Source organism: Zeus faber, assembly GCF_960531495.2.
Source record: "Zeus faber genome assembly, chromosome: 9".
Taxonomy (NCBI): Eukaryota; Metazoa; Chordata; class Actinopteri; order Zeiformes; family Zeidae; genus Zeus; species Zeus faber.
In genome coordinates this window covers 2,462,888-2,486,246 of record NC_137197.1, presented here as the reverse complement: position 1 = coordinate 2,486,246, position 23,359 = coordinate 2,462,888, and the positions used below count along the sequence as shown (strand labels likewise).

The 23,359-nt window shown below is 44.8% G+C and overlaps 2 protein-coding genes across 4 annotated transcripts; both read left to right on the top strand.

Annotated features, from left to right (window-relative positions):
• Positions 1-647: 647 nt before the first annotated feature.
• Positions 648-12,358, top strand: LOC307234548 (arfaptin-2-like; the record flags this gene model as incomplete). Of its 3 annotated transcripts, XM_080006320.1 has the most annotated exons (10): positions 648-931; positions 2,260-2,292; positions 2,674-2,782; positions 3,887-3,949; positions 5,177-5,257; positions 5,391-5,503; positions 8,897-9,118; positions 9,708-9,865; positions 11,595-11,769; positions 12,203-12,358. In XM_080006320.1, the coding sequence occupies exons 1-10, from the start codon at positions 833-835 to the stop codon at positions 12,356-12,358; spliced, it is 1,209 nt and encodes a 402-aa protein (XP_079862446.1). In that variant the 5' UTR covers positions 648-832. The 3 variants fall into 3 exon arrangements, with proteins under 3 accessions (XP_079862446.1, XP_079862447.1, XP_079862448.1); XM_080006321.1 differs by lacking the exon at positions 2,260-2,292; XM_080006322.1 differs by lacking the exon at positions 3,887-3,949.
• Positions 12,359-15,094: 2,736 nt separating this feature from the next.
• Positions 15,095-22,660, top strand: fhdc4 (FH2 domain containing 4; the record flags this gene model as incomplete). The annotated part of the gene is made up of 11 exons (XM_080007311.1): positions 15,095-15,307; positions 16,147-16,208; positions 16,874-16,976; positions 18,172-18,257; positions 18,485-18,585; positions 18,682-18,752; positions 19,511-19,618; positions 19,715-19,785; positions 19,886-20,003; positions 20,087-20,251; positions 20,348-22,660. The coding sequence occupies 11 exons, from the start codon at positions 15,095-15,097 to the stop codon at positions 21,524-21,526; spliced, it is 2,277 nt and encodes a 758-aa protein (XP_079863437.1). The 3' UTR covers positions 21,527-22,660.
• Between the last annotated feature and the right edge of the window lie 699 nt (positions 22,661-23,359).

Genomic DNA, 23,359 nt, shown 5'->3' with positions numbered 1-23,359 from the left:
GTCACTCAGTAAAAAAACAAAACAAAAAAAGGAAAAAGATTCGTTCCGTTTTTTCAACTCGTCGTTCGTCTGGTTCTGTTTGGTTCTGTTTGGTTCTGTTTGGTTCCATTGTGTTTGGTTCTGTTTGGTTCTGTTGGTGTAATTCACATGAACGATGAAGGACGGAATTCCCCAAAAAAAAGTTCTAATTCTCTCAAAATAATTTAATTTGGCGTCAAACTGCGAATATCAGACAAAGTTTGAGACAAATTCTGTTAAAAAACGTTTTGTTTTGGCAAAAAAAGCAAAGTGAATGTCATCAAAATATTGTTTCATTGTTTGATTGTTTGATTGTATTTGTATTATTTTAACAAATCAAACATCAATTTGTTTAAAAAAATTACTTTGGTCAAATGTATTTATTTGAGTTGAATGCAAAGTGTAAATCGGTCTCAATCAATATGAATCATGAGGAGTAAAGGGGTTTGTTCTTGACTGTATGTTTGCCTTGGATTTCAAGTTATTCCTCAGTCATTGTTTTCACTTTGTTTCGACCCTTCACACTTGGTCGGACTGACTCCAGACGGTCGATTCGTTTGAAAGATCCGTTCGCCGCGAGTGGCTCGTTCGGGTTTCCCTCCGCGTTCTCCAGCTGAGCTGCGCAGGGATGGACGCGGGGCCAGCGGCACCCGACGGCCAATAACGACCCCGGCACCCACCCCCTCTGCCGGAGAGGAAGCCGCTGTTAAATCACCCTGACGAGCGGCCGCCGTTATCCGTCCGGACTAGCGCTGCGCGGTCCCGGTCACAGGCCGCGGGAGGAAGCCGACGGTTCGTACCTGCGGTGCTCATCATGGCGGACAGCATCATGAGCAAGGCCGCCACCATGGAGATCCCCATCAACAGCAACGGGGACACGGGGAGCCTGGCGGAGGAGGACAGCCTGGAGCAGGTGGGTCCACGGGGGACGGGGGCTTCGGTTCTGATTCGGGTCCGGGGACCCGGAAGAGGGGGGCTCCCCCGGCTCAGTGACACCCGGTCCAGGTTGAAAGGATCCGTGTGATCAGAGGGAATAACAACACGTCTCCCACTGGAAGCCGTTGTAAACACCTCAGGACGCTTCTCTTTCTGTTTTGAATTTTTGTAGGTTGTAGGTCTATGGAACCTGCTGCTTTTATTACTTCCTCAATAAATATTAATGCAATATTTAATTTGTTCTTCATTTTTTGAAAATCAATTAAAGAAAATCACACACAGTAGGCAACAACAAGGAAACGGTTCCCTGTAAAAGTCCCACATTCTGCAGTAAAAGTATTCTTTTGAGTAGTAGTAGTATTTAAGAACTTGATGTTAAATAGTCCATGAGAAATGATTTCCTTATAACTGAGTTTTGGACTCAAACTTTAAAATAAAAGGTGTTTGCATCTATGGAAACCATCTGCTTGCAAGTCAAGGAGCCCACTGACACATGCATGTGGCTGGTGCTTGCTTTTCCTTCTTCCAGTCATAGATCTATTGGTGATTGGTTTTTTTTTTTAATCTAAACTCTCCCTCAGAACTGTCGTCCGGTGCCACATGAATGTTTTTTGGAAAAAAAAAAAAAATCTGTTTCCATGTAAATGGTGATTCTTTATATTCCAGAAACTACATATTCTACCTCATTAAGTATTGTACTTATGTTGAACAGGGATTGCAAACTGAGACGGTGTCCTTTCACTCAAAAAGGCTGCTCGAGTGCTTTTAAATAACAATGTTGTCTGTCACACCAGAGGATATAGCATTTTGGGACTAAAGTAGGAAACCAATACTTTTTTGTTGAATTTTTATAAATAGAAATATGTGCAATAATGAATATAAATATAGATGAAAATTATAATTATTTGGGTTTTTTATTATATAAATGTTCAATGTTCCCCAACCATTTCAGACAAGTCACACCAGAGGACATTAACTAGTTTGGTTGAAATGTACATGTACATGCACATGTAACATGCAGGTATGCACATGTAGTTATTCATTGTGTAAGTTAATATAGTTTTTCCATTTTTCACTATGTAATGATAATAATCACATGAGCTTTCGGACGGGGGGATGCACGTCATGTCAACTACCCATATATTACCAAAAAAAAGTCCCCTAATATAGTGAAATACCTCAAAATGCTCAAAGTTGTCAGTCACGCTCCCTCCCCTGGTCGGCGGAGCAGAACCCGGGAGCACAAGCATCTTTCTATTCATGTAATTCCTGTACTGCATGTTCTTATGTCTCATTCTCACACAGGCGGCACAGATTCAATGGAGCTTAGATGAGAAGGTACGATAGATTCTAGGAGGTGACATCAAACTGCAACATCATGTGATACAGGTTAGAGGATTCAAAATGTATTTATCAGGGAATACAATAACAAGTTGCCTGAGTTATCATCCTAAGCTTTTGTTTTCCATAATGAGAACAAAAACTGATGTTTATTCATATACAGCACAAGAACAGCTTATTTATAGAGAATATATTTTCAGATACAGTAAGGCCACAGTTGATGCCCCACTTGATCTAATTTGATGTCCGTGGGATTGTGAGTTGAGTCGTATCAAAACTAGTTCCTATAATCCTCATGGAATTATTCTTTGCTTTTTCTCATGCTTCTTCATGGTTTTTCTGGCGTTGTTTAAAAGCTCATGTGTTTTCATTCCCCAGGACCTGCAACAAGTCATGGTGTCGGGTCCCAACCTGAACGAAACGAGCATCGTCTCCGGGGGGTACGGTGGACCGGCAGGGGGCATCATCCCAACCAGTTCCATCAAAGGTACCGCAGGGTCTCCTGAAAACCCCAATATACCGGGGAAACGAAAGAAAGGGTGTCAGAATGTTAATGTATTCTTTGTTTTATGTTCAGAGAGGTTTGTAGGAGAGCCAAAAGTCCATGTTGTAATATTTTACACGGTTAAAATGTGGACATTGAAAGACCATATTTGTGGCTTCAGTCAGAAGGAGCCCAGGTTCTGCTGGTTTTCGTTCTAGCCGTGGAGTAGGGATGGATTCAGACCTTCAGACCTGGGACACTAGATGAGTTCTATTAACTACCTGCACAGAAGTGTAGAAAGGACCGAAAATCGGTGGAACTTCGGGCCCTGAGGGTCGGCGGTGAAATCCACAGATCTAGAAGGAGCCACTGAAACTCCACTCAGCATTTCATTCCAAAAAGGTCAGCGGTGGAACTGAGCGGTGCCGCGTGTAGCAGCAACCAGCCCAGAGAGAGAGAAATTAAAGAAATGTCTCAGCCTGGGTGTTGTTCCCTTGTTGGATGACATGAAGACTGGAAGCCATGCTGGGTCCAGAGCTCCCTCTGCTCTCCACCGTAGACGTCCTCCCCTTCCAGACAGGATCATGTGCTGTACTGCTATTATTTGGGGGAAGGGTCCGGGTCCCAGAAGCTCCCTCTGCAGCATCCTGTACCGAGATGATGCTTGTGGTATTGAAAGCGTTCGTCCATATGAAGCAGGTAAACGTAAATATGAGGAATGGATTTTCTGAAGGGTGAGTATGTTGTCCCCAGTCAGCGTCCTGACGGTGCTGTTTGTCTCAGGGTGGAGGAGACTCAGGAGTCGTAGCATCTTGTTCTGATGGGGGCGGCTGGTGTGACATCATCACAGCAGCCTGCTTGTCTAGTTTATATCGTTTATGCAGTAGCATGTACTGTAGAGTTTCCTCATATGTTTTTTTGCATTAGGGCATGAAATCTTTCTGCGGTATTGGTGAATTAGTTCTTAAAATAGGAGGGAGTCATGTCTGGTGGCAGGGGTCTCAGGGCCACGAGCCATTTTGACACTTCACAGAAGATAGAAGGGTAACTTTTGGATAGAGAGTAACTTTCAGTCATGGTTCATGTGTCTACGCCCTCGTCCCGTAGGACCAGCGATTCGCTTCAACCCTGAGTACCTGGACCGGAGGAGACCCACGGGCCCTGGATCAGGTGGCTCCAGACCACGTCTTGGTTTTCCTCTCTGTGGCTGTTTGAACGGGCAACTGACTCACGCTGCCTGTTCCTCTTTAACTCACTTCCTTTATTCCAACGACAGGAAAAAAAACTATGTTTGACGGCTTTCAAAATATAGGCTCCTTCTATCCTGTCGTCTTACGGCTCCTTGTGGAATGGTTTGTTTGTGACTACGCATCATGGCTTCTTTGGACACACTTCAGGAAAGAAACGTCATGTCCCGGTGTCTAACCCTTTATATCCAGTCAGTTTTTAACATGTGGACCATGTGACGCTGCATGGGAAGGCTGCATGGTTAATTCCTTCCTCAGCATCGTGTTCTCCCTCTTTGCATAATACCTGTGGATATGAAATGGAGTGGTGAAACCACTGGGAATTGATGGAAAATAAATCAAACTAAATTCACATATTCAAGCCAGGTTCCTAGTGGAAAAATAAGTTATGTGCTCTTTACAACATGAATGTGAATGGTTTCTTTAATTTTGTATCATAAACAATTTTATATTAACAAAACATTTCAAGATGGCTGCTTAGGATCGGATCACTTTTTTTAACATTTGCTCTTATTTTGCACCCCATACCCTCATTTTATGGCCTAAATGAGGTTAATTCATTCTAATTTGAAGTCTGAAGTTATTCCACATGAAATGGAATATGAAGTTGTCTTCATTCAGGCTTTTTAAAAACATACCCAATATTTTCACCATTTCCACACTTTTGATATCCATTCTTTCTTCTGCTCTTGTATGTCTTGCCCTGTAGAACCCGAATGTTTTCCATTTAAACTACGCTGTATTTAGGGCTGGATGTTGTTCAGCTCAGTGTTCTCGTCAAAACCATTTGCCATTTATCAATATCTGCACTGGTGATCGCGTTCACGTCGAAGTTCTGTCCAATCCAAAGTTCACGTAAAACCCAAAGTACCAGGATGTGTCCTCGCTCTGCCCCAAATTTATTGTGGCTCACTTGGTGTTGGACCCGGTCACCTGTGTTGATCCAGATTTCCTGTCGTTCTTCTCAACGACAACGTTCAGAAACCCGACCCGTGCATTCTACCCCCCCCCCCCCCCCCCCAAAATGGAACCGGAACACCGGAGCTTTCCAAGCTCTTCGCTCTGTGCTGGGTTTTGATAAGCGGCCCTCGGCCCACCTTCACCTTCCTTTCCCGCTCAATGTCTGTCGTCATCCTCATCCTCATTCCAGACATCCGCATGAAATCCAGGGGTGCTAGTGCCTCTCACGGCCTGCAGGAGGCAGCAGCCCGACAGGTGGAGCGGCATCCAGGTAGATCCCAGCTCTCCATCTCTCCACCACACGCTCGTGTTTCAGCCTTGCCATTTCATCTGCTCATGGTGAACTGAGATGGAGGAGCTGAAGGACTGAACATCTCTTCATTCCTCTGGTGTTTTCTCCACAGGCTCCATGCACCACAGCAGCAGCAGCTCGGCGTTGGCCTCTGAGGAGGTCTCCCGCGGGGTCGCAGTGGAGAAGCTGGACAGTGTGAAGAAATGGGGAATCAACACCTACAAGGTACGCAATGCAGAGTGGCTCGATTTAAGAAACCAGCTTCGTTGAAAGATCACCGCGCCAGGTCACTTGTTTTTTTATTTTATTGAACCTTTATTTCGACAATTTATTATTGAACCTGTGTCTTCATTAAGACACAGGAGTCTCATTCTTAAGAGAGACCTGGTTGAGACAACAGCAGCAATACAACACAAAGTTACAGACAGAGACAGAATGGAACACAAATCATAAACGTTATAAGTGCCAAAGGGGTAATCTGATTTTAAAAACAATGTACAAGAGCAAACTCCCACAGAGGCTCTCTCTAGATTTCTTAAAAGTAGTTTTAAATCCCCAGTATTGAAGCCTTGGGAGTGTAGGCTAAAGCAGCACTGTTTACATGACATGTACAGTAAGTGGATAATGATGACCAGTTGACTAAAGAATTCAGATTGTAAACGGCAGCGTGAGGGGTTTACAATCGGTTATAAATCTCAGAGCTCTGTGTTAGACAGCGTCCAACAGATGAAGAAAGTGAGCTGAGGCGTTAATGTGCTAAACATCCCGTTAGTCCAGGAGAAGCAGCAAAGTGGCAGCAACGAACCTTTTCCTACCATTAAAGGAAAAACAGGATTTGTTACTAAAAAATGTAAATTCCCTTAAAAGATGATCATTATGAAATTTAAAAGAAAGGCTTTCATCAATTGTGAGGCCTAAATACGTGTTGGGGGCCACAGTCTCAATGGGGCTACCTTGTACAGACATGACGTAGGGAAGAACAGCTGGCACCGTCTTTTTGTTTAAAAAGAACATGGCCTTGGTGTTGTCTGCATTCAACACCAGGCTGAGGTGGATCAGGTGCAACTGAATAGAGTCAAATGCAGACTGCAGATGTTCAAATGCCAGGGCAACAGTGCTTGCATAACACTATACAATAGTATCATCAGCATAAAGATGTACAGATGCATTCATATTTTCACCGCATCATTTAAATAATCGATGAAAAGGATGGGTCCTAAAACGGAACCTTGTGGCACACCTCTGGTGACATTAGGAAAGCTTGAGGTTAGACGAGTGGTCGACAGATATGGGTTTTTTCAATGGCCGATGCTGATATTTATAGAGCGGGATAGCTGATACAGTATATAATGCAAATGTCATGTTGTTGTGTGTTGTATTTTATTTTTAGTTTTTTATTATAATTTTTTTGCATCTATAAAATACAGCAATTTAATAACAAATGAGACTCACAATTGCTGAACTTAAATGAACATTTATTTAACGCTAATTTTATTGTCTGCATTGTCACTGCAGTGCACTTATTTTAAATAAAAAATGTAAATGCTGTTTGAGAGCCAACCAACAGCTTGGTCCGACAGGCCTATATCTGATAGTCTCTGGCATAAAATGCCATGATCAACAGTATCAAATGCCCTGAAAAAGTCATTAAAAATGGCAGTACAATAGTTCTTGGCGTCCAAGGCTTCCACAATATAATTTACTACTTTCATGGCAGCAGTTACTGTACTGTGTTGCTTCCTGACACCAGACTGGTGAGGAGGTTAAACCTTGTTAAAGCGCATGTATTTCTTAATGTGGTCCTCACCAGCCTTTGAAGGACCTGAGCTAAAATAGAGAGCTTGGAAATGGGTCTGTAGTTATTCAACATAATGTAATCACCGCCTTTCAATAAGGGGAGAACATGGGAGGTTCTCCAAACACCAGGAAGGACATTTCTTTGTATCGAGAGATTAAAAACATTCTCCTAACAACAATATTAGCAGGCGGCTCTGAAGAGCAAGAATTGACAGAGAGAGATTTTATAGTTTGCCAAAATCTCCTCAGGTCGTTTAGACTGTCTGTGGTCTGTGATAAATAATAATCGCTTTTGGCTTTTTTAATAGAAGCAGTGCAGCGCTTACGTAGCTGCCGTAGCTGACGGAAATTAAGCCAGTCAGCCTCAGAGCCAGACTTCCTCACATCAGCCCAAAGCTGATTCCTCTTGTGTAATAAGCCTGCCAGCTCAGAAGTCAAGCAGGGGCTATCATCACGGCCCTCCACCCTGATCTGGCAAATAGGAGCATGTTTGTTCATAAAGAAACTAAAACTGTCATAAAAAAATATTTCCAAGCAAGGTCCACATCACCAATCAATAAAATATGGTCCCATTTAAAAAGAAATAAATCATGAAGGAAGGCTTGCTCCATAAAGTTCTTAAGATTTATTTTCTGGAAAACACCGGCTTAGTAGGGGGGTTTTGGTGTCCCGTAATGGCACCGACCACACAGCGATCGCTTACATCATTAGCAAAGACCCCCGTTGCAGAATATTTATGCGACATATTGGTAATTAAAAGATTGATGAGAGGTGATTTTTCTAAACATCTGGGGTTAAGACGTGTGGGGCTGTCAATGACTTGTGTCGGGTTAAAAGACAAACATTGAGGTTTAAAATCATCAGACACTGGTGAAAGCCCATCCCAGTTAAAATCACCGACCAGGATGATTTTCTTAAAATGTAGTAGAGATACAGTAAGAGCTTCACTGAAGAGGGTAATGTGTCAGTGTTAGCAGAAGGGTCTTATACCAGCCAATAATACTGACCATCAGACAAATCAATACTTACAGCTAAGATGTCAGACTGCTTGATAGCAGATTTATGGAGCATGACCTGTGCAGCAACACTGGATCTAACATCAATTTAACATAGATCTAACATAGATCTAACAAAGATCTAACACCACGCCTTTACTGGGTCCAGTTAATCAAGTTCAGTGTTGGAAGCAGTCGCCTATTGGCTTCAAATCATGGTTTCCAACTCCTTAAGAGAACATTTTATTCATCCCCGGAGGGAAATTCAGGGGGAAAGACTCAAAATCACATTTTGCTAATAATGCCCATTATTAATTATTTAGAAATGTTATCAAACAAAACCACAAAAAAGCTGAATCCAAAATCGGAAATATCTAGGTTTATAGATTTAATTTCCATGTTTTTCTGCGAATAAACACCAGTTACCAGAACTGCTCTGAGAAGGGATTCAAATGAAAATTCCCACATTCACTTTCACCGGTTTCCATAATTAAAAGTACGTCTTGCTTTGTGTTCTCCCAATCAGGGAGAGTTTTGATTTGTTCATTTTTTTTTTTTTTAAACCAAAGAAACACATTTAAACTCGCAAAAACAATCCCAAACAACAAATAAATAACATGAAGTAAATCTTGAACCAAATGATATTTCATAATGGCATGAGGTTTACAATTCCCTGTACTTTTTATTCCTATTCTGTCTGTGGGTGTAAATTAAAAGCATTTAATGAACGTCCCTTCAATATGAGCAGGTCACTGAGGCTAAATCGGTCATTGTTTTGTTTTGAAATGAAATAAGACAAACTTGTTGACGTTGAGTGCGTCCTCAGTGCACCAAGCAGATGTTCTCGGAGCGCTTCGGCCGCGGCTCCCGCACCGTGGACCTGGAGCTGGAGGCTCAGATCGACGTCCTGCGCGACACCAAGCTCAAGTACGAGCATGTCCTGCGTCTGGCCACGGCGCTCACCAGCCACTTCCACAGCATGGTGCAGACGCAGCAGGCGCTGGGCGACACCTTCGCCGACCTCAGCCAGAAGTCTCCAGAGCTGCAGGTGATTCTTTTTCTGTTTGTTTGTTTGGGTTTTTTCTTGTTCCGTGACGCGCACAAACCTGCTGAGTGTTTTCATGAATATTTCACGGTGGTGAAATGGTGACAAACAATAAGATACCGCACCGGGAGGTTTCTGTCTCTCTCTGTTTTTTCAGTTTTCAACCTTTCCACATGAACATTTGTTTTACTTTAAAACAGCTTTTTTTAAATTGGACTTTTAAATAAGCAACAACAATTAAACAAGTGGAGAACGGAGCAGTTTCTTAGATTAAGAAAGTTGATCAAACGTTGTTTTCCTCCTACACCTAAAAGCTGGACTGAGAGAATGTTCTGTGTTTCCTACTCTGAGATGATTTGATTATTTTGGGCCCAGATCAATAACCTGGACTCAACAGTAGACTCAGACCGTGAGTTTGGGGTCATAGTGATCAACACATAAAACGTTTTCCTCGTTGGAAACGTTGGACCTGCTTCTGTCTGAAAAAGTGCAGAAGTTGTTGAGCGTCTGGGATGTTTGATTTGAGCGTTGGAATTGGGATGTGTGAGATATTCTTGGATGTGACGCCCAGTTTGTTTGTGTTTCTCTGCAGGACGAGTTTGGCTACAACGCGGAGACACAGAAGCTGCTGTGCAGGAACGGAGAGGCTCTGCTCGGAGCCATCAACTTCTTTGTCTCCAGCATCAACACGCTGGTCAATAAAACCATGGAGGACACGCTGTTGACTATCAAGCACTACGAGAACGCCAGGTAGAACACAACACCACGCCCATATTAACCTGGCCACGCCTTTGGAATGTGTTGGAAAGCAAAACAGAATATTACATTTACAACTCTTTAGTGAATTGTAAATGACATTAGATTGAATAATGCACACATGTAAATAAATATATATATATATATATATATATATATATATATATATATATATATATATATATATATATATATATATATATATTGTGTGTGTGTGTGTGTGTGTGTGTGTGTGTGTGTGTGTGTGTGTGTGATTATTTTATATTATTTTATTATTATATATATATTTTTGCTTAAGAATAGTATTAAATATAATAAATAGCAATACTTCATATAATATTAAATATAAACCAGTCAGCTACAACATTAAACCAGTGACAGGTTAAGTGAATAACATTGATCATCTGGTACCAATGGCACCTGTGACCTGTCAAGGAGTGGGATATATAATTATAATTTTATATATATATATATATATAGTGTTATATATAGTGTTATATATTATTATTATTTATTATTATATATACACATATATATATATATATATATATATATATATATATATATATAGTTATATATTGTTATATATTGTTATATATTGTTATATATATATTGTTATATATATATTGTTATATTGTTATATATTGTTATATTGTTATATCTTTATATTATTATTATTAGATATACATACTGTTGTATATTATTATAATATATATATATATAGTGTTATATATTATAATTAAATGAGGCAGCAGGTGAAGAGTGAGTTGTTGAAGTTGATGTGTTGAAGCAGCGTAAGGATCTGAGCCACTTTGACAAGGAGCACATTGTGATGCTGGACGACTGGGTCAGAGCATCTCCACAAGCACAGGTCTTGTGGCTGTTCCCGCTCTGCAGTGGTTACTACCAAAAGTGTCCAAGGAAGGACGACCGCTTTGATGCACGTGGGGAGTGAAGTCTAGTCCGTCTGGTTCGATCCCACAGAAGAGCTACTGCAGCACAAAGTGGTGAAACAGTGAATGTTGCTATGATAGAAAGATGTAGAACACAGTGCATGGCAGCTTGCTGCGTATGGGAGCTCACAGTGTCCACGCTGACCCCTGTCCACCCCTGAAAGCACCTACAATGGACACATGAGCTTCACAACTGGACCATGGAGCAATGGAGGAAGGTGGAGGTCTGATGAATCACCTTTTCTTCTACATCATGTGGATGGGTGGAGTTAGGGTTCCAGGACTTAAAGGATCTGCTGCTAACGTCTTGGTGCCAGATACCACAGGACACCTTCAGAGTCTGGTGGAGTCACTGCCTCCACCTCACAGCTGTTTTGAGGACACGAGGGGGTGCTACACAGTATTAGTGTTATTAGTGGTGGTTTTAATGTTGTGGCTGACGGTGTATATCTGATCAGCCACAACATTGTTGTTAGTCCCTCCATCTGAAGCAGAGTTCCACTGTGTCAGACTCCAAAGGTCACAACTCAAACCAAAAGTCTCTTAAACTGATAGATCCATTCTCTAGAGAGAGAGACTAAAATCTATAACTCTTCATTTCGATTTTTAACACTTTGTGTTTCTCCCTCTGCCGAATAATAAATATAGTTTCTAAATCAATATGACAAAATGTAATTTCCAGTGTACTAATTAAAATTCCAATTCCCAATCTAGACCTCTTCAGCTCCAGTGTTTTCTTTGAGTATATTCTCGCCGTCTTCCCTCCTCAGGCTGGAGTTTGATGCGTACCGCTCCGACCTGGAGGAGCTGAGCCTGGGGCCCCGCGACGCGGCCGCCGTGCTGCGCATGGAGGCGGCGCAGCAGGAGTACCAGGCGCACAGGGAGAAGTACGAGCGCCTGCGGAGCGACGTCACCATCAAGCTCAAGTTCCTGGAGGAGAACAAGGTCAGAGAATTTGGAACAAAAACAGCAAGACCCGATATCAACACTTATCTTATTTAAAGCTGGACTGTGCATCATAAGGAAGCTTCTGTGTCTCTACTCCAAAAAATACAATAATAATAATAAGAGTAAGAGTCCTTGTCTCAATGAGTACGTAAAGGTTAAATCAAATTAATAAAAATAATCAACTTTACTTGTACAGCACAGTTAATAGAAATAAAACAATAATAATAAAAATGCAGGAAGAAGTGTGTGTGTGTGTGTGTGTGTGTGTGTGTGTGTGTGTGTGTGTGTGTGTGTGTGTGTGTGTGTGTGTGTGTGTGTGTGTGTGTGTGTGTGTGTGTGTGTGTGTGTGTGTGTGTGTGTGTGCGTGTGTGTGTGTGTCAGAGAGAGGAGCTGGTTGTGAGCCTCATCCCCTCACTCCTTCCTCCTCCAGGTGAAGGTGATGCACAAGCAGCTGCTCCTCTTCCATAACGCCATCTCCGCCTACTTCGCTGGGAACCAGCAACAGTTGGAACAAACGCTGATCCAGTTCAACGTCAAGCTAAAGCCACCGGGCGCCGACAAGCCCTCCTGGCTGGAGGAGCAGTAGAGGGAGGGAGGGAGGGAGGGAGAGGGAGAGAGGGGGAGAGAGGGAGAGAGAGGGGGAGAGAGGGGGAGAGAGAGAGAGACCAGTAACACCCATACAGAACCACCAGGGGACTTGTGTCATTTCTGTTTTTGATTTAGTTTTGTTATTGTTCATTATTTTCTTATTACTTTAATGTAGGCGTCGTCGTGCAATCATTTCATGTTTTTGTGCAGAACACTATTGTGGAGGAATCTCTCGCTGCCCGGGGCAATGTTTGCACACGCATTATTATTTAATTACTTGATTTGTCAGATCACCATGATGGTTTCATCTGGGGGTGTTTGCGTCCGGGCCGCCAGCCTGCCACCTCTCACCGTCAGGGTTTGCTTCTCGGCCCCAAAACGCCGCCGCTCCCCAAAGCACGAGAGGAGACGTCCTCCGTCCTCGCATCCGACGAGAAGAAATACCGTTTCAACATGGCCGCCGTATTCGGTTCCAGCCCCGATATGTATTTTAAAATGTAAATGGTGAAATATATTTCTTCAAGGACATATCGTACAAGTATACAGTTTTATTTAATATTTTTCTATTCTTTGTTTTTCCTTTGTCCTGGAACATGGTTCGTTCCATTTCTCTCCTTGTTGTGTCTGTTTCCTCCTCCTCTGGAGAACAGCACATCTCATAGTGTACCTTTCTTTTTCCATATGTAAGATGTATCACACGCTGTTATGTACATGGAAATACAATCTAATATATCTCTAAAATGTTTTTATGGCCATCATTATTATTATACTATATTATTATTTGTACTGACATGTTACTTGTTTAATGAGTCAGGTTTGCTCTACAGCGTTTGAAGACTTTGTCACTACTTTAAAAACTTCCTCCATCACAGCAGCTCTCAGGTCAGTGGTTCTCACGCACGATTTGCAAACGATTTGTTCACAGCAACAGCCCTTTTTGAAGATGAACGACTCAGCGAAAAAGGAGTTTGTTTTTGTGAGTCTGGATTCACTGAGTCCCAGTCCGGACTCCTGAACAAAAAGAGCCGTCACCCACAAGTCACGGTTCCTCAAGCAGCCGTGCAACGTGCACAACAAGGTGCTGGACATTTTGGTTCTGGTTCTATGTTTATTTGTCTCACCCGCGGTGGTTCTCCCTCTTGGAGTAGTGATGATGATTAGTTGCTTAAAGCCCAAAACGTGGTGAGATGGTTCTCCAAAGGGGGGGTTGGTGGTGGTTGTGTGCAGCAACAAGCTGTGCTCTGCTCGTCCCACAGCTCGTCACAGGACAGAGTTGTTGCAGCAGTTGTTGATGATTAAAGAGGGTAACACAGAGGATTCAGGTAGAAAAGGAACGTGACAGAATTCATATTGAATGTCACTGATCAACCCTTTACATCCCAACAGTTCTGTGTGTGTGTGTGTGTGTGTAAAGCGATTGATGAATTAAGGGGTTGTTGTGAGGATTCCAAACCGAATCTTCCTCCTCTCACCGTTCAGATAGTCCTGAACCCAACAGAACCAACTGAACCAGAACCTAACTGAACCAACTTGAACGACTCTCTTTTTTTTTTTTTACCGAGTGACTCCTCAAGAAGCGACTCTGAAAAAAGAGCCGAACCTTCCATCTGCTCGGACCCGGAGCCGCGGTGCGTCGTGGCGTCATGACGTCACGAGGCGCCGCGCTCAGGTGAGTCTGGTTCCGCTTTGAGGAGCGAAATGGAGTAAAAAGCTCCTGCGCTCAAACAGCAACGAAGGTAAGAGGCTTTTCATCTGAATCCAGGAGCTTTGACTGAAATGTGATCGAGTTTTTTCCTTTTAATTCAATTCGTCACTATCAATACATTCAAAAAAAGTCTGTGTCGTAAACTGCAGTTTATTGGGAGCTCAAACTGGTTTTTTTTCCGCAAAAAACAATTTCTTCTAGTGAGCACATTGTCGTTTAGATATGTGCTTTATGTTAAAATCACATAGAAGTGGTGATTTAATTATCATAACATGCTCTTTGAAATCTTTATCTATCACACAGTGATAACAGAAGTCATTTCAACTCGTTATACCTCCATTTCCTTTAGGCTAACTTAAAATTGAGAAATGAAGATATTGATTCAATTTATTATTGTTGTTATTATTATTATTATTATTATTATTATTATTATTGTTTTATTATTATATTATAATGGTATTATTATAATTATGTTGTTATTATTATTATTATTATTATATTAAAATGTTGTTGTTATTGTTGTTATTATTATTATTATTATTATTATTATTATTATGTTGTTATTATTATTACTATATTATAATGATATTATTATTTTACATTATGTTATTATTATTATTATTATTATATTATTATAATGTTATTATTATTATAATATTATTATAATGTTATTGTTATTATTATTATTATTATTATTATTATGTTGTTCTTGTTGTTATTATGTTATTATCATTATTAGTAGTAGTAGTAGTAGTACTACTTAGGGTCACACATGGACAACACCTTCATTTACACCTCAAACTTCTCCAGGAAGGAAGTGCATGGAGCAGAGCCTCCCGGCCTCCGCACGACCATGACTCCATCTTGGACCTTCTGAGAGCTTCTCCAGAGAGGATGTCATCAGAGGGGCCTCCTCCTCCTCCTCCTCCTCCTCCTCCTCCTCCTCCTCCTCCTCCTCCTCCTCCCCCATCCGCCCCCGGCCTCCCTCCACCCCTGCATGGCACCGTCCCGACGCGGCGACACTCTCGGATGCGGAACTTCAACTGGGACACGCTGCCGCAGCACAGCGTGGTGGGCCGCCACAACATCTGGACGTCGGAGACGTCGCTGGGGGAGTACGAGCTGGACACGGAGCACATGGAGGAGCTGTTCAGCGCCGGGGGCCCCAAGCTCCAGCACCATGCGGTCCTCAAGGGCCACGGCCTTCGGGGCCTCCCGGCAGCCGCCTCGGGGGCCGAGCTGGTGAGTAGAAGCGTCAGAGAAGCCTCCTCCAGGACGGTCACGCTGCCCTTTGACCCTTTCATCCCCGGAAGATTGTGGAACGTCTGGTTGTGTAAGATCCAAGATGGCGGCTGTGTCGGGGGGGGGGCTTGTTTTTCAGACCTGCATTGATTTCCTCCAACATTCAGCAAAAGTAAAGGAGCGGGGGTGCACTGTGCACAGTGAACCTCCTGTGGTCGCACCTCCTGTGGTCGCACCTCCACCCCAGCGCCCCCACTCCAGCAGCCCCACCCCAGGCCCAGCTGCAGGGTGTTCTTAGAGAAGTTTCATCACACGTTTCAAAGTTTCTCTCTTCCTGCTCCTTCCTCCCGGAAGCTTCTTCTGCTTCACGTGTTGTTTTACAGCCGCTCAGTGACGGAGTCGAGCAAGTTCTTTGATCTGTTTGCCAAGCGAAGGATCCTAACGCTCAACCAGCCCGACCTCCGAGGGAGCAGAAGTTTTCTGTTGGAACGACTACGTCACCTCCTTAGCAACTCACCGCGGGGCTGATCCCAAACTCTTCCTGTGACCTCTGACCTCCTGGGCGTAGACCTCTGACCTTATCTCACACGTCAGCGCCACAATGCTCCATCGGCCCCGCCCTGATTACCAATCAATCAAGACCATGAATCCTTCATCTCTGGAATCTGTGGCTCTGTCTGTGGCTCTGGCTGTGGCTCTGTCTGTGACTCTGTCTGTGGTTCTGTCTGTGACTGTTTGTGGTTCTGTCTGTGACTGTTTGTGGTTCTGTCTGTGACTCTGTTTGTGGTTCTGTCTGTGACTCTGTTTGTGGTTCTGTCTGTGGTCCTGTGTCCGTCCAGGTCGCCGTGCTCAGCTCCAAGAGAAGCATGAATATCGGCATTTTCCTGAAGCAGTTCAAGCGGTGAGTTGGGCTCCGCCCTGTGAGCGACGTTGCACCATCACAGTGAAGCTGTAGATTGTGTCTGTGACACGGTTCCTAGTTTTCATAACTCACATGCTCCAACAAGCTCATTCAGCCGCCTGAACAGGTTGTCCCTCCGATCAACGGCTTTACTCACGGAGTCGTTGGTCAATGCTCTGGAGACGACAGAAGAACACCAGCGTTGCTGTTTTATTTCTTTATAGTCTGTTATGACGACGTCGTTGAGTAAAAATCTTTTTCTAAAACGTTTCATTTTATTCTGTAAAATAAAGTTAAAATGTTAAGTAGTTTCTGCAAAGTAAAATAAAATATTCTTTTATATTTTATTCAGTTTCGTATTCTGAAACATGAAGTAAAATTCCATGGATCAATCAAGCATTGTGATTATTTTTCTTCGAATTAAGTGCGGGCCAGATTAAATTGAGATTAATCAACATCTTGCAAAACACGTGGCCCAGGGGCCTGTGGTTCGGCCCTCGTGCTGTTGGGTGAGTCCCTGCAGCAGGTGGAGGCTTGTTGCTGCCGGAGCTCCAGCAGGAAGTGGAGCTCCACCTGGGCCATGTCCCAATTCAACAGAGAAACACCAGTAGTTCCGTTGGGAACATCCCAGCTCAGGGTTGGTGACGCTGCAGCGTGTGTCCCAGGCCGGTCCAGGACCTGGTTGACGACATCCTCCACGGGAGAAACCTGAGCTTCGGACCCGGGAAACTGCAGGAGCTGTGCAAGCTGCTGCCCGACGACAGAGAGGTGCGTGCGTCCTCTCCTGCTCTGAGTCTTACTGGTCCTGATGTTTTTGCAATATCTGTTATGTAAGAGATAAGGTCCAGCCAGCGCCGTGTCAGCGTTTCAAAAGCTCCCAGACAGTGTGAGCAGGTCAGTATCTCTGAACGCAGTTATTTAGTGATAATGACCGTCTGGCTGCATCTTATCCTGCTTATTACACACTAATTACTACATGGAATAATTAATAATAATTCATAATAAATAATATGGCAACTGGGGCGCTGTTGGCACTGTGCTCCGGCGGGTTATCTCCCAAAGAGGAGCTTTTCTGTGTGGAGTTTGCATGTTCTCCCCGTGCTCACATGGGGTTTCCTCCATCTAACATCAGTAAAGACCCCCACCCAAAAACATGCACACATCACCATCGTCTGACCAGCGATGGACACCTGGTTCCAGGTCCCTGGGCGTCTTCGTATGCTGCCTACTGCCCCTGGCTGCCCCCCCGGAGGAAGGAAAAGCCAGGATGGTTCAATGCAGAGGAACCATTTCACCGGCACCATCCAAAGCGTGTGCATGTGTGTGTGTGTGTGCATGTGTTGTTGTAGTGCGCTGTGTCATGTGACAAATAAAGATTCTTCTTCTTCTTCTAATTCACCGAGACGGAATATTGACTTGAAATGATTTCATAACTAGTATGTCTAGTTGTCACAACAACGGAGCGAACAAGTCACCTCCATGTAGGAGCTGTTACTGTTGTTCGTCTTCAACTGGACATTTACATTAATGGTCAAATGGATTTTCATATCGACGTCCTCGTTCATGTCTTCAAGTCTTCCGTCATGTCACCAGATGGCGCCACCAGCTAGTGTCAGCATTACTGATACGAGCGACGTAAGACCAGGCAGAGAAGTGGTTCCCGTGGCAACAGTCATTATTAACAGATCAGCGGTCGTTATTTAAAGATAACTGACGCCTGATCGCATCTACCGACCAATCGGAATCCAGTATTCTACAGAGCTGTGGAAGAGCATGACTCTTGAATAATGAATAATTAATAATTAGATAACAATTACACATTTTGATCATGTTTTAAATATTTGTTACTGAGTAGTACATCCTCAATCACAACTATTTAGTAAAACTTCTACTTTTATGCTCCTATTGTTGTTGATAATTGATCACTTTAATCCAACAACATGATGGATCATGTCTTGTGCAGATGTTGCAGCTGATGAGGTTTTCTGGCAGCGAGTCGTCGCTTACTGAAGCCGATCTGTTCATGCTGCTGCTGGTGAAGATCCCCAGGTGAGATCTGCAGAACCTTCAGTCCTTAAGTCCTTCAGACCTTCAGACCTTCAAACTTTCAGACCTTAAAACCTTCAGTCCTTGAGACCTTCAGTCCTTCAGACCTTAAAACCTTCAGTCCTTGAGACCTTCAGTCCTTCAGACCATGAGACCTTCAGACCAGCTCTGAACGTTCTCTGCTGTAACTGTGAAAACTCTTTGTTTTAATTATTTTTATTTCCTTTCAGCTTCACGGAGCGACTGAACAGCCTGGTGCTCAAGGAGGAGTTCTTCCCCCTCATGAAGGAGATGAAACATTCCATCTCCATCTTGACAGCGGCCGGGGAAGGTGTGGCAGCTTCTCCTGGTGGAGGAGATCAAGTATTTGGGGAATGATAACTCCGTAAAGACTCTTTCCTCACTCCCCTCTCCTCCTGTCTTGTAGAGCTGCTGGCGTGTGAGAACCTGCACTCTGTCATCCTCCTGGTGCTGAAGACGGGGAACTACATGAACGCTGTGAGTGTTTCATGGCTGATGTTGAAATCTTCAGCTTCCTCCCGGTTCAGGTTCCCTGAGCCGCTCAGAGTGACGTCGGGAAGGAATGACTGTGGAGTGACTCACGGCAGCCTCAGACACTCCTGCAGCAGGGCGTGGTGCAGACAGGCTGCATCCAGGGCTCCGTGGGGGGAGGACACTTGGGATTCAGTGGAGCCGGAGTAAATCCTCCGCTTTGTAGTGATCGAATCTTTGCTGTTCTGATCGTTGTGGGATTGAACCAAGTTGTTTGGTTCAGTATTTTTGCACCGCGGGCTCTTACCTACATTCATGTAGTTTGACAATTTAAACAATGATCTACCAGACACCATGCTATAGTTTGACAGTTGACAGTTTGATTTGACTTTTAGCCAAAACATTTTAGGCGGTAAGTCTTAAGTAGATGGATGAATGGATGGACTGATGAACAGTTGGATGAACAGCTGGATGAACAGCTGGATGAACAGCTGGATGGGCGACTGGATGGATGGATGATGGAAAGATGGGTGGACGATGGATGGATGGACTGATTAACGGTTGGATGGGTGGATGGACGGATTGATGGATGGGTGGGTGGATGGATGGATGGACAGAGGGCCAGTTGGATGGATAGACGAATGGAAGAAAGGATGGATGGAAGGGTGGACGGATGAATGGGTTGGTGGATGGATGAACAGTTGGATGGACGGATGAACGGATGGATGGATGGATGAACATCTCGCCTCTTCCTCTCTACTCAGGGCGGCTACGCTGGCAGCGCCATCGGCTTCCGCATGGCATCTCTGCTGAAGCTAGTGGACACCAAGGCCAACAGACCCGGCATGAACCTGATGCACTACGTTGTGATGGCAAGTCCTCCTCACCTGCTCCCTCCGTCTGCCTCACACCTTCAAACGTCTCTTTTAAATCATTCCTTTTCTGTTCTTCTCGCATGTTTCCAACAGCAAGCGCAGAAGGTCAACACAGCGTTGCTGAAATTCCCACAGGAGCTGAAGGTCATCGGAGAGGCCGCAAGGTGAAGGACAGAACCTTCTCATTCCAGAGACACGTTCGTGTACAAAGAGGTTTTTGTTTTGTTTTGCATATTCACAAATGATTTTCCTTCATGATTTCAGAATTAACAAAGAGGAAATTGAGGCAGAGTACGACAGAATGGTGAAGAAGGTCGAAAAAGCCAAGATGGACGTCAGTAAGCAGGACGACTTGATGATTCAGATGGACGACTTCCTGAAGGTATCATCAGTGTTTGGTGTGTGATTGAGCTCATTTCATCCTGTTCGTTCATCTCATGACGTGACGTCCGGGCTCTGGCTCAGCGGGCCGAGGTCTTCCTCTCAGAAACACAAACCGGTCTCCAGGCACTGAGCGGCGTCAGCGACTCTGTAGCACAGTACTTCTGCGAGGACCCAGGAAAGTTCAAACTGGAGGAGTGTTGCTGCGTCTTCAACTCCTTCTGTGAGCGATTTCTCAGAGCGATCCAGGTAAAGTCAGAAGACGCCGGTGTTGGTTCTGAGGAAATTAAAAGCTCGTACGACCCCTTTTCACTCACTTATCACATGTGGTGATTCTCCGCGCAGGAAAACCGCGACCGAGAGATGGCGGAGGTGAAGAGGAGGCAGCGGGAGAGGCTGCAGATCGCCGCAAAACGCAGGTCGACGGCCACTTGCTCGGCCAGAGACAAGGACGTGAACGGCGTCCAGCTGGAGTCCGTCCTGCAGAGCTTCATCAGCGGCCGCAGCTCCAGGAGGAGAGCGGGAGGGTCACCGTCCAACCAGGGGAGCCGCCAGAACCAGAGCCTGCCGGAGATCCCCTCCCTGGGAAACCAAGACACTGGGGGTGATTTTGGGAAGGTGCAGGACACTGGGAAGGTGCAGGACGGAATGCAGGACACTGGCAGGGTGCAGGACGCTGGGAGGGTGCAGGACAGGGTGCAGGACGCTGGGAGGACACAGGAGACGTCCGGGCCGCAGGACGCCAAATGCAACGCAGCAGACCACCCGACGGAGGGCACTCCGCATGGGAACACCCCATCGAACGGCAGGAAAAAGAGGACGAAAGACGTGGTCACCCAGACGGAGAAAAAGACGGTCAGGAAGGTGGACCGTGGGGTTTGCACCGACAGCGTCCTGAGTGCCGAGGAGGAGCTGCAGGACAACACGGAGGAGGAGGCGCGGGCGCTGCGTGAGGCCTCCAGGAAGGTGCTTCGCTTCCAGAGCCGCAGCAGCGTCTCGTCGGGGGATCACGGCTCCTCGCCGGACCCACGCAGCGCCGACGGAGACGTGGCGGCGTCTGCGCTCCCGTCCCGGTTCTCCTTCAACGCCATCGGCCGCCGCCACACGCTTAGCGTCCCGCCGAGCGGCTCGGCGGGTGAGGAAGAGCAAGATGATCTGTGGGATAAAACCAGACCTGCTTTGAGGGACATCGGGAAGATGAAATCGATGGATGCCGTTGTGTCTTCAACGCGTCAACACGAGGCCGTCCTCTCTCCAAAGGTGAAAACCACAGATTCACCGGAGCACAGTTTGCCGTCGGCGGAGAAGAAGAGTCATTTTAATTTTTTTTTGGCCGACCAAGAGTCGCGCGGCAAGGAAACGCCGAAGGAGCCCCAGAAGAAACCTCAGGCCGTCCCTCAGAAGAACCCGGTGCTGAAGACAGAGTCTCTCGGGATCATCGACTTTTTCAGACGCCTCGGAGACAAGAGCAAACTGTCCAGCTCCAGGGAACCGCCCCGGGAGGAAACCGACCCGGTCCAGTAGAAAACCCAAGTCATAGGAGATGTTATTTATCTCGAATATTACTGAGAGGTGATTCATGACCCTCGTGAAGATACATTTCTCCGTTATGTGCTTTATTGAATTCTGCAGATTTTATTTTAAATTTGCTTTGATGGAAGATTCTGAAATGAAACGTTTGGTGGATGTGAATGGAGCATCCTCCAGCTTGTACCACCAGGGGGCAGCACGCAGCTGCGTAGGCCACTGTCTGCATCATTTAAAGAAAATATATATATATTTTTTAAAAGAATATAGAGATATACAAGTGGATGGTTTGTAGGATTAAGTCCTGTGTTTGAGCTGTTGAAATACAGGAGGAAAGAGAAGAAAGACGTTGAATGTAGAGAAAGAAAAACCTTAGTTTGATTGTTATTTTTATACTTTCACAAATGGCATCATATCTATATGGAAATAATAATAATAATAATAATAAAACATAATGTTGTTGCTACACACGTTACCGCGGGGGCAGGTGATGTGAATGAACTGAATGGTTGTGTTGCTCCTAAATGGGTCAGTGTTACAACAGCTCCTGCGGCTCCACGACCAAAACAAAGGAGACTAATCCCAAATAAAGAGCTGGACGTAGAAAGCAGCACCTGGCGGCTTAATGCGTTGACAAGCCCCAAACCCCCAGGATGGACCTGCTGTGCCCCCCGCTGTGCCCCCGCTTGTTCGCTCTTTATTTTGTAAAATGGAACCACTATCCAGACACTAAGCCATTGTTATATATTTATTTTTTTAATGCATGTTTTTAATGAACCCACGCTCTCTCAAACGGGCCAGTTTGTTGTGGGGCCGCACATGTAAACAAGCAGGTTTTTTTCAATTCATAATTTATTCAAATTGGCTGAATTTAATGACGTCAGCTGACCCACTGCACTCTCTAGAGCAGGGGTCTCAAATTCAAAGGACCTGGGGGCCACAGGCCAGGTTGTCTTCTTGTAGGGGGGCCGTGATGAACTTCAGGAGCGACCTGTTTGTTTTGTTTTGTTTTTCTCCCGCACATTAGTGAATTCCTGGTGATCCTGTTAGAAATATCTTTCTTATGTTTGATTCTGTTCTATATTTTAAGTACATTTGTATGGATTCATTAAACATTGTGATTTAAAAAAGTGTTTTCGGGCCAGATTCATCAGTATTACTGTGCAGCGGGCCACATTATATTGTCTCAAGGGGCCGAATGTGGCCCCCGGGCCTGTAGTTTGAAACCCCTGCTCTCGGGATTAAAGTCACTTTCTGTGACAACGGATCATCAGTTGGAACTTAATTAAGGATGAAATTAGAAGATTAGACAAAGTCTTTTCCATTATTGCTGTGTAGAATAAATAATCTTGCAGATATAAATGTGTGACGCTGAACTCTGATCTCATCCCTGACCACGGACATGTACCTGCAGTCTGCACCGTCAGAGAGAGCCAGGCTGCTGCCGCCATCTTGGCTCAAAAAATCTAAGGATGCAGTCTCCATGGCAACCCCCACATCTCACAATAAAAAGACCCTGAGGACAGTCTTCTCTGTCCTGCTCCAGCGCCACCCCCACAGAACCCCACCCATTCTCCACCCGCCCTCCTGCACCTCTACTCACATCACTTCACATCCCAGGTCGCACCCGATGTCGCAGACGGAACACACTTATTATGGTATGGCATCACAGCGACAGCACAATCTTCTCACAGCGCTGAGAACATCAGTGTTCCACCGAACTCACCAGGTGCCTCCTCACCCCACCCTAATAACTCCATAACACCACTCAGACTGTGCAGGGTCTCCTGACCACAGCGACCATATGCATGATCAATTGCCAGATGATAT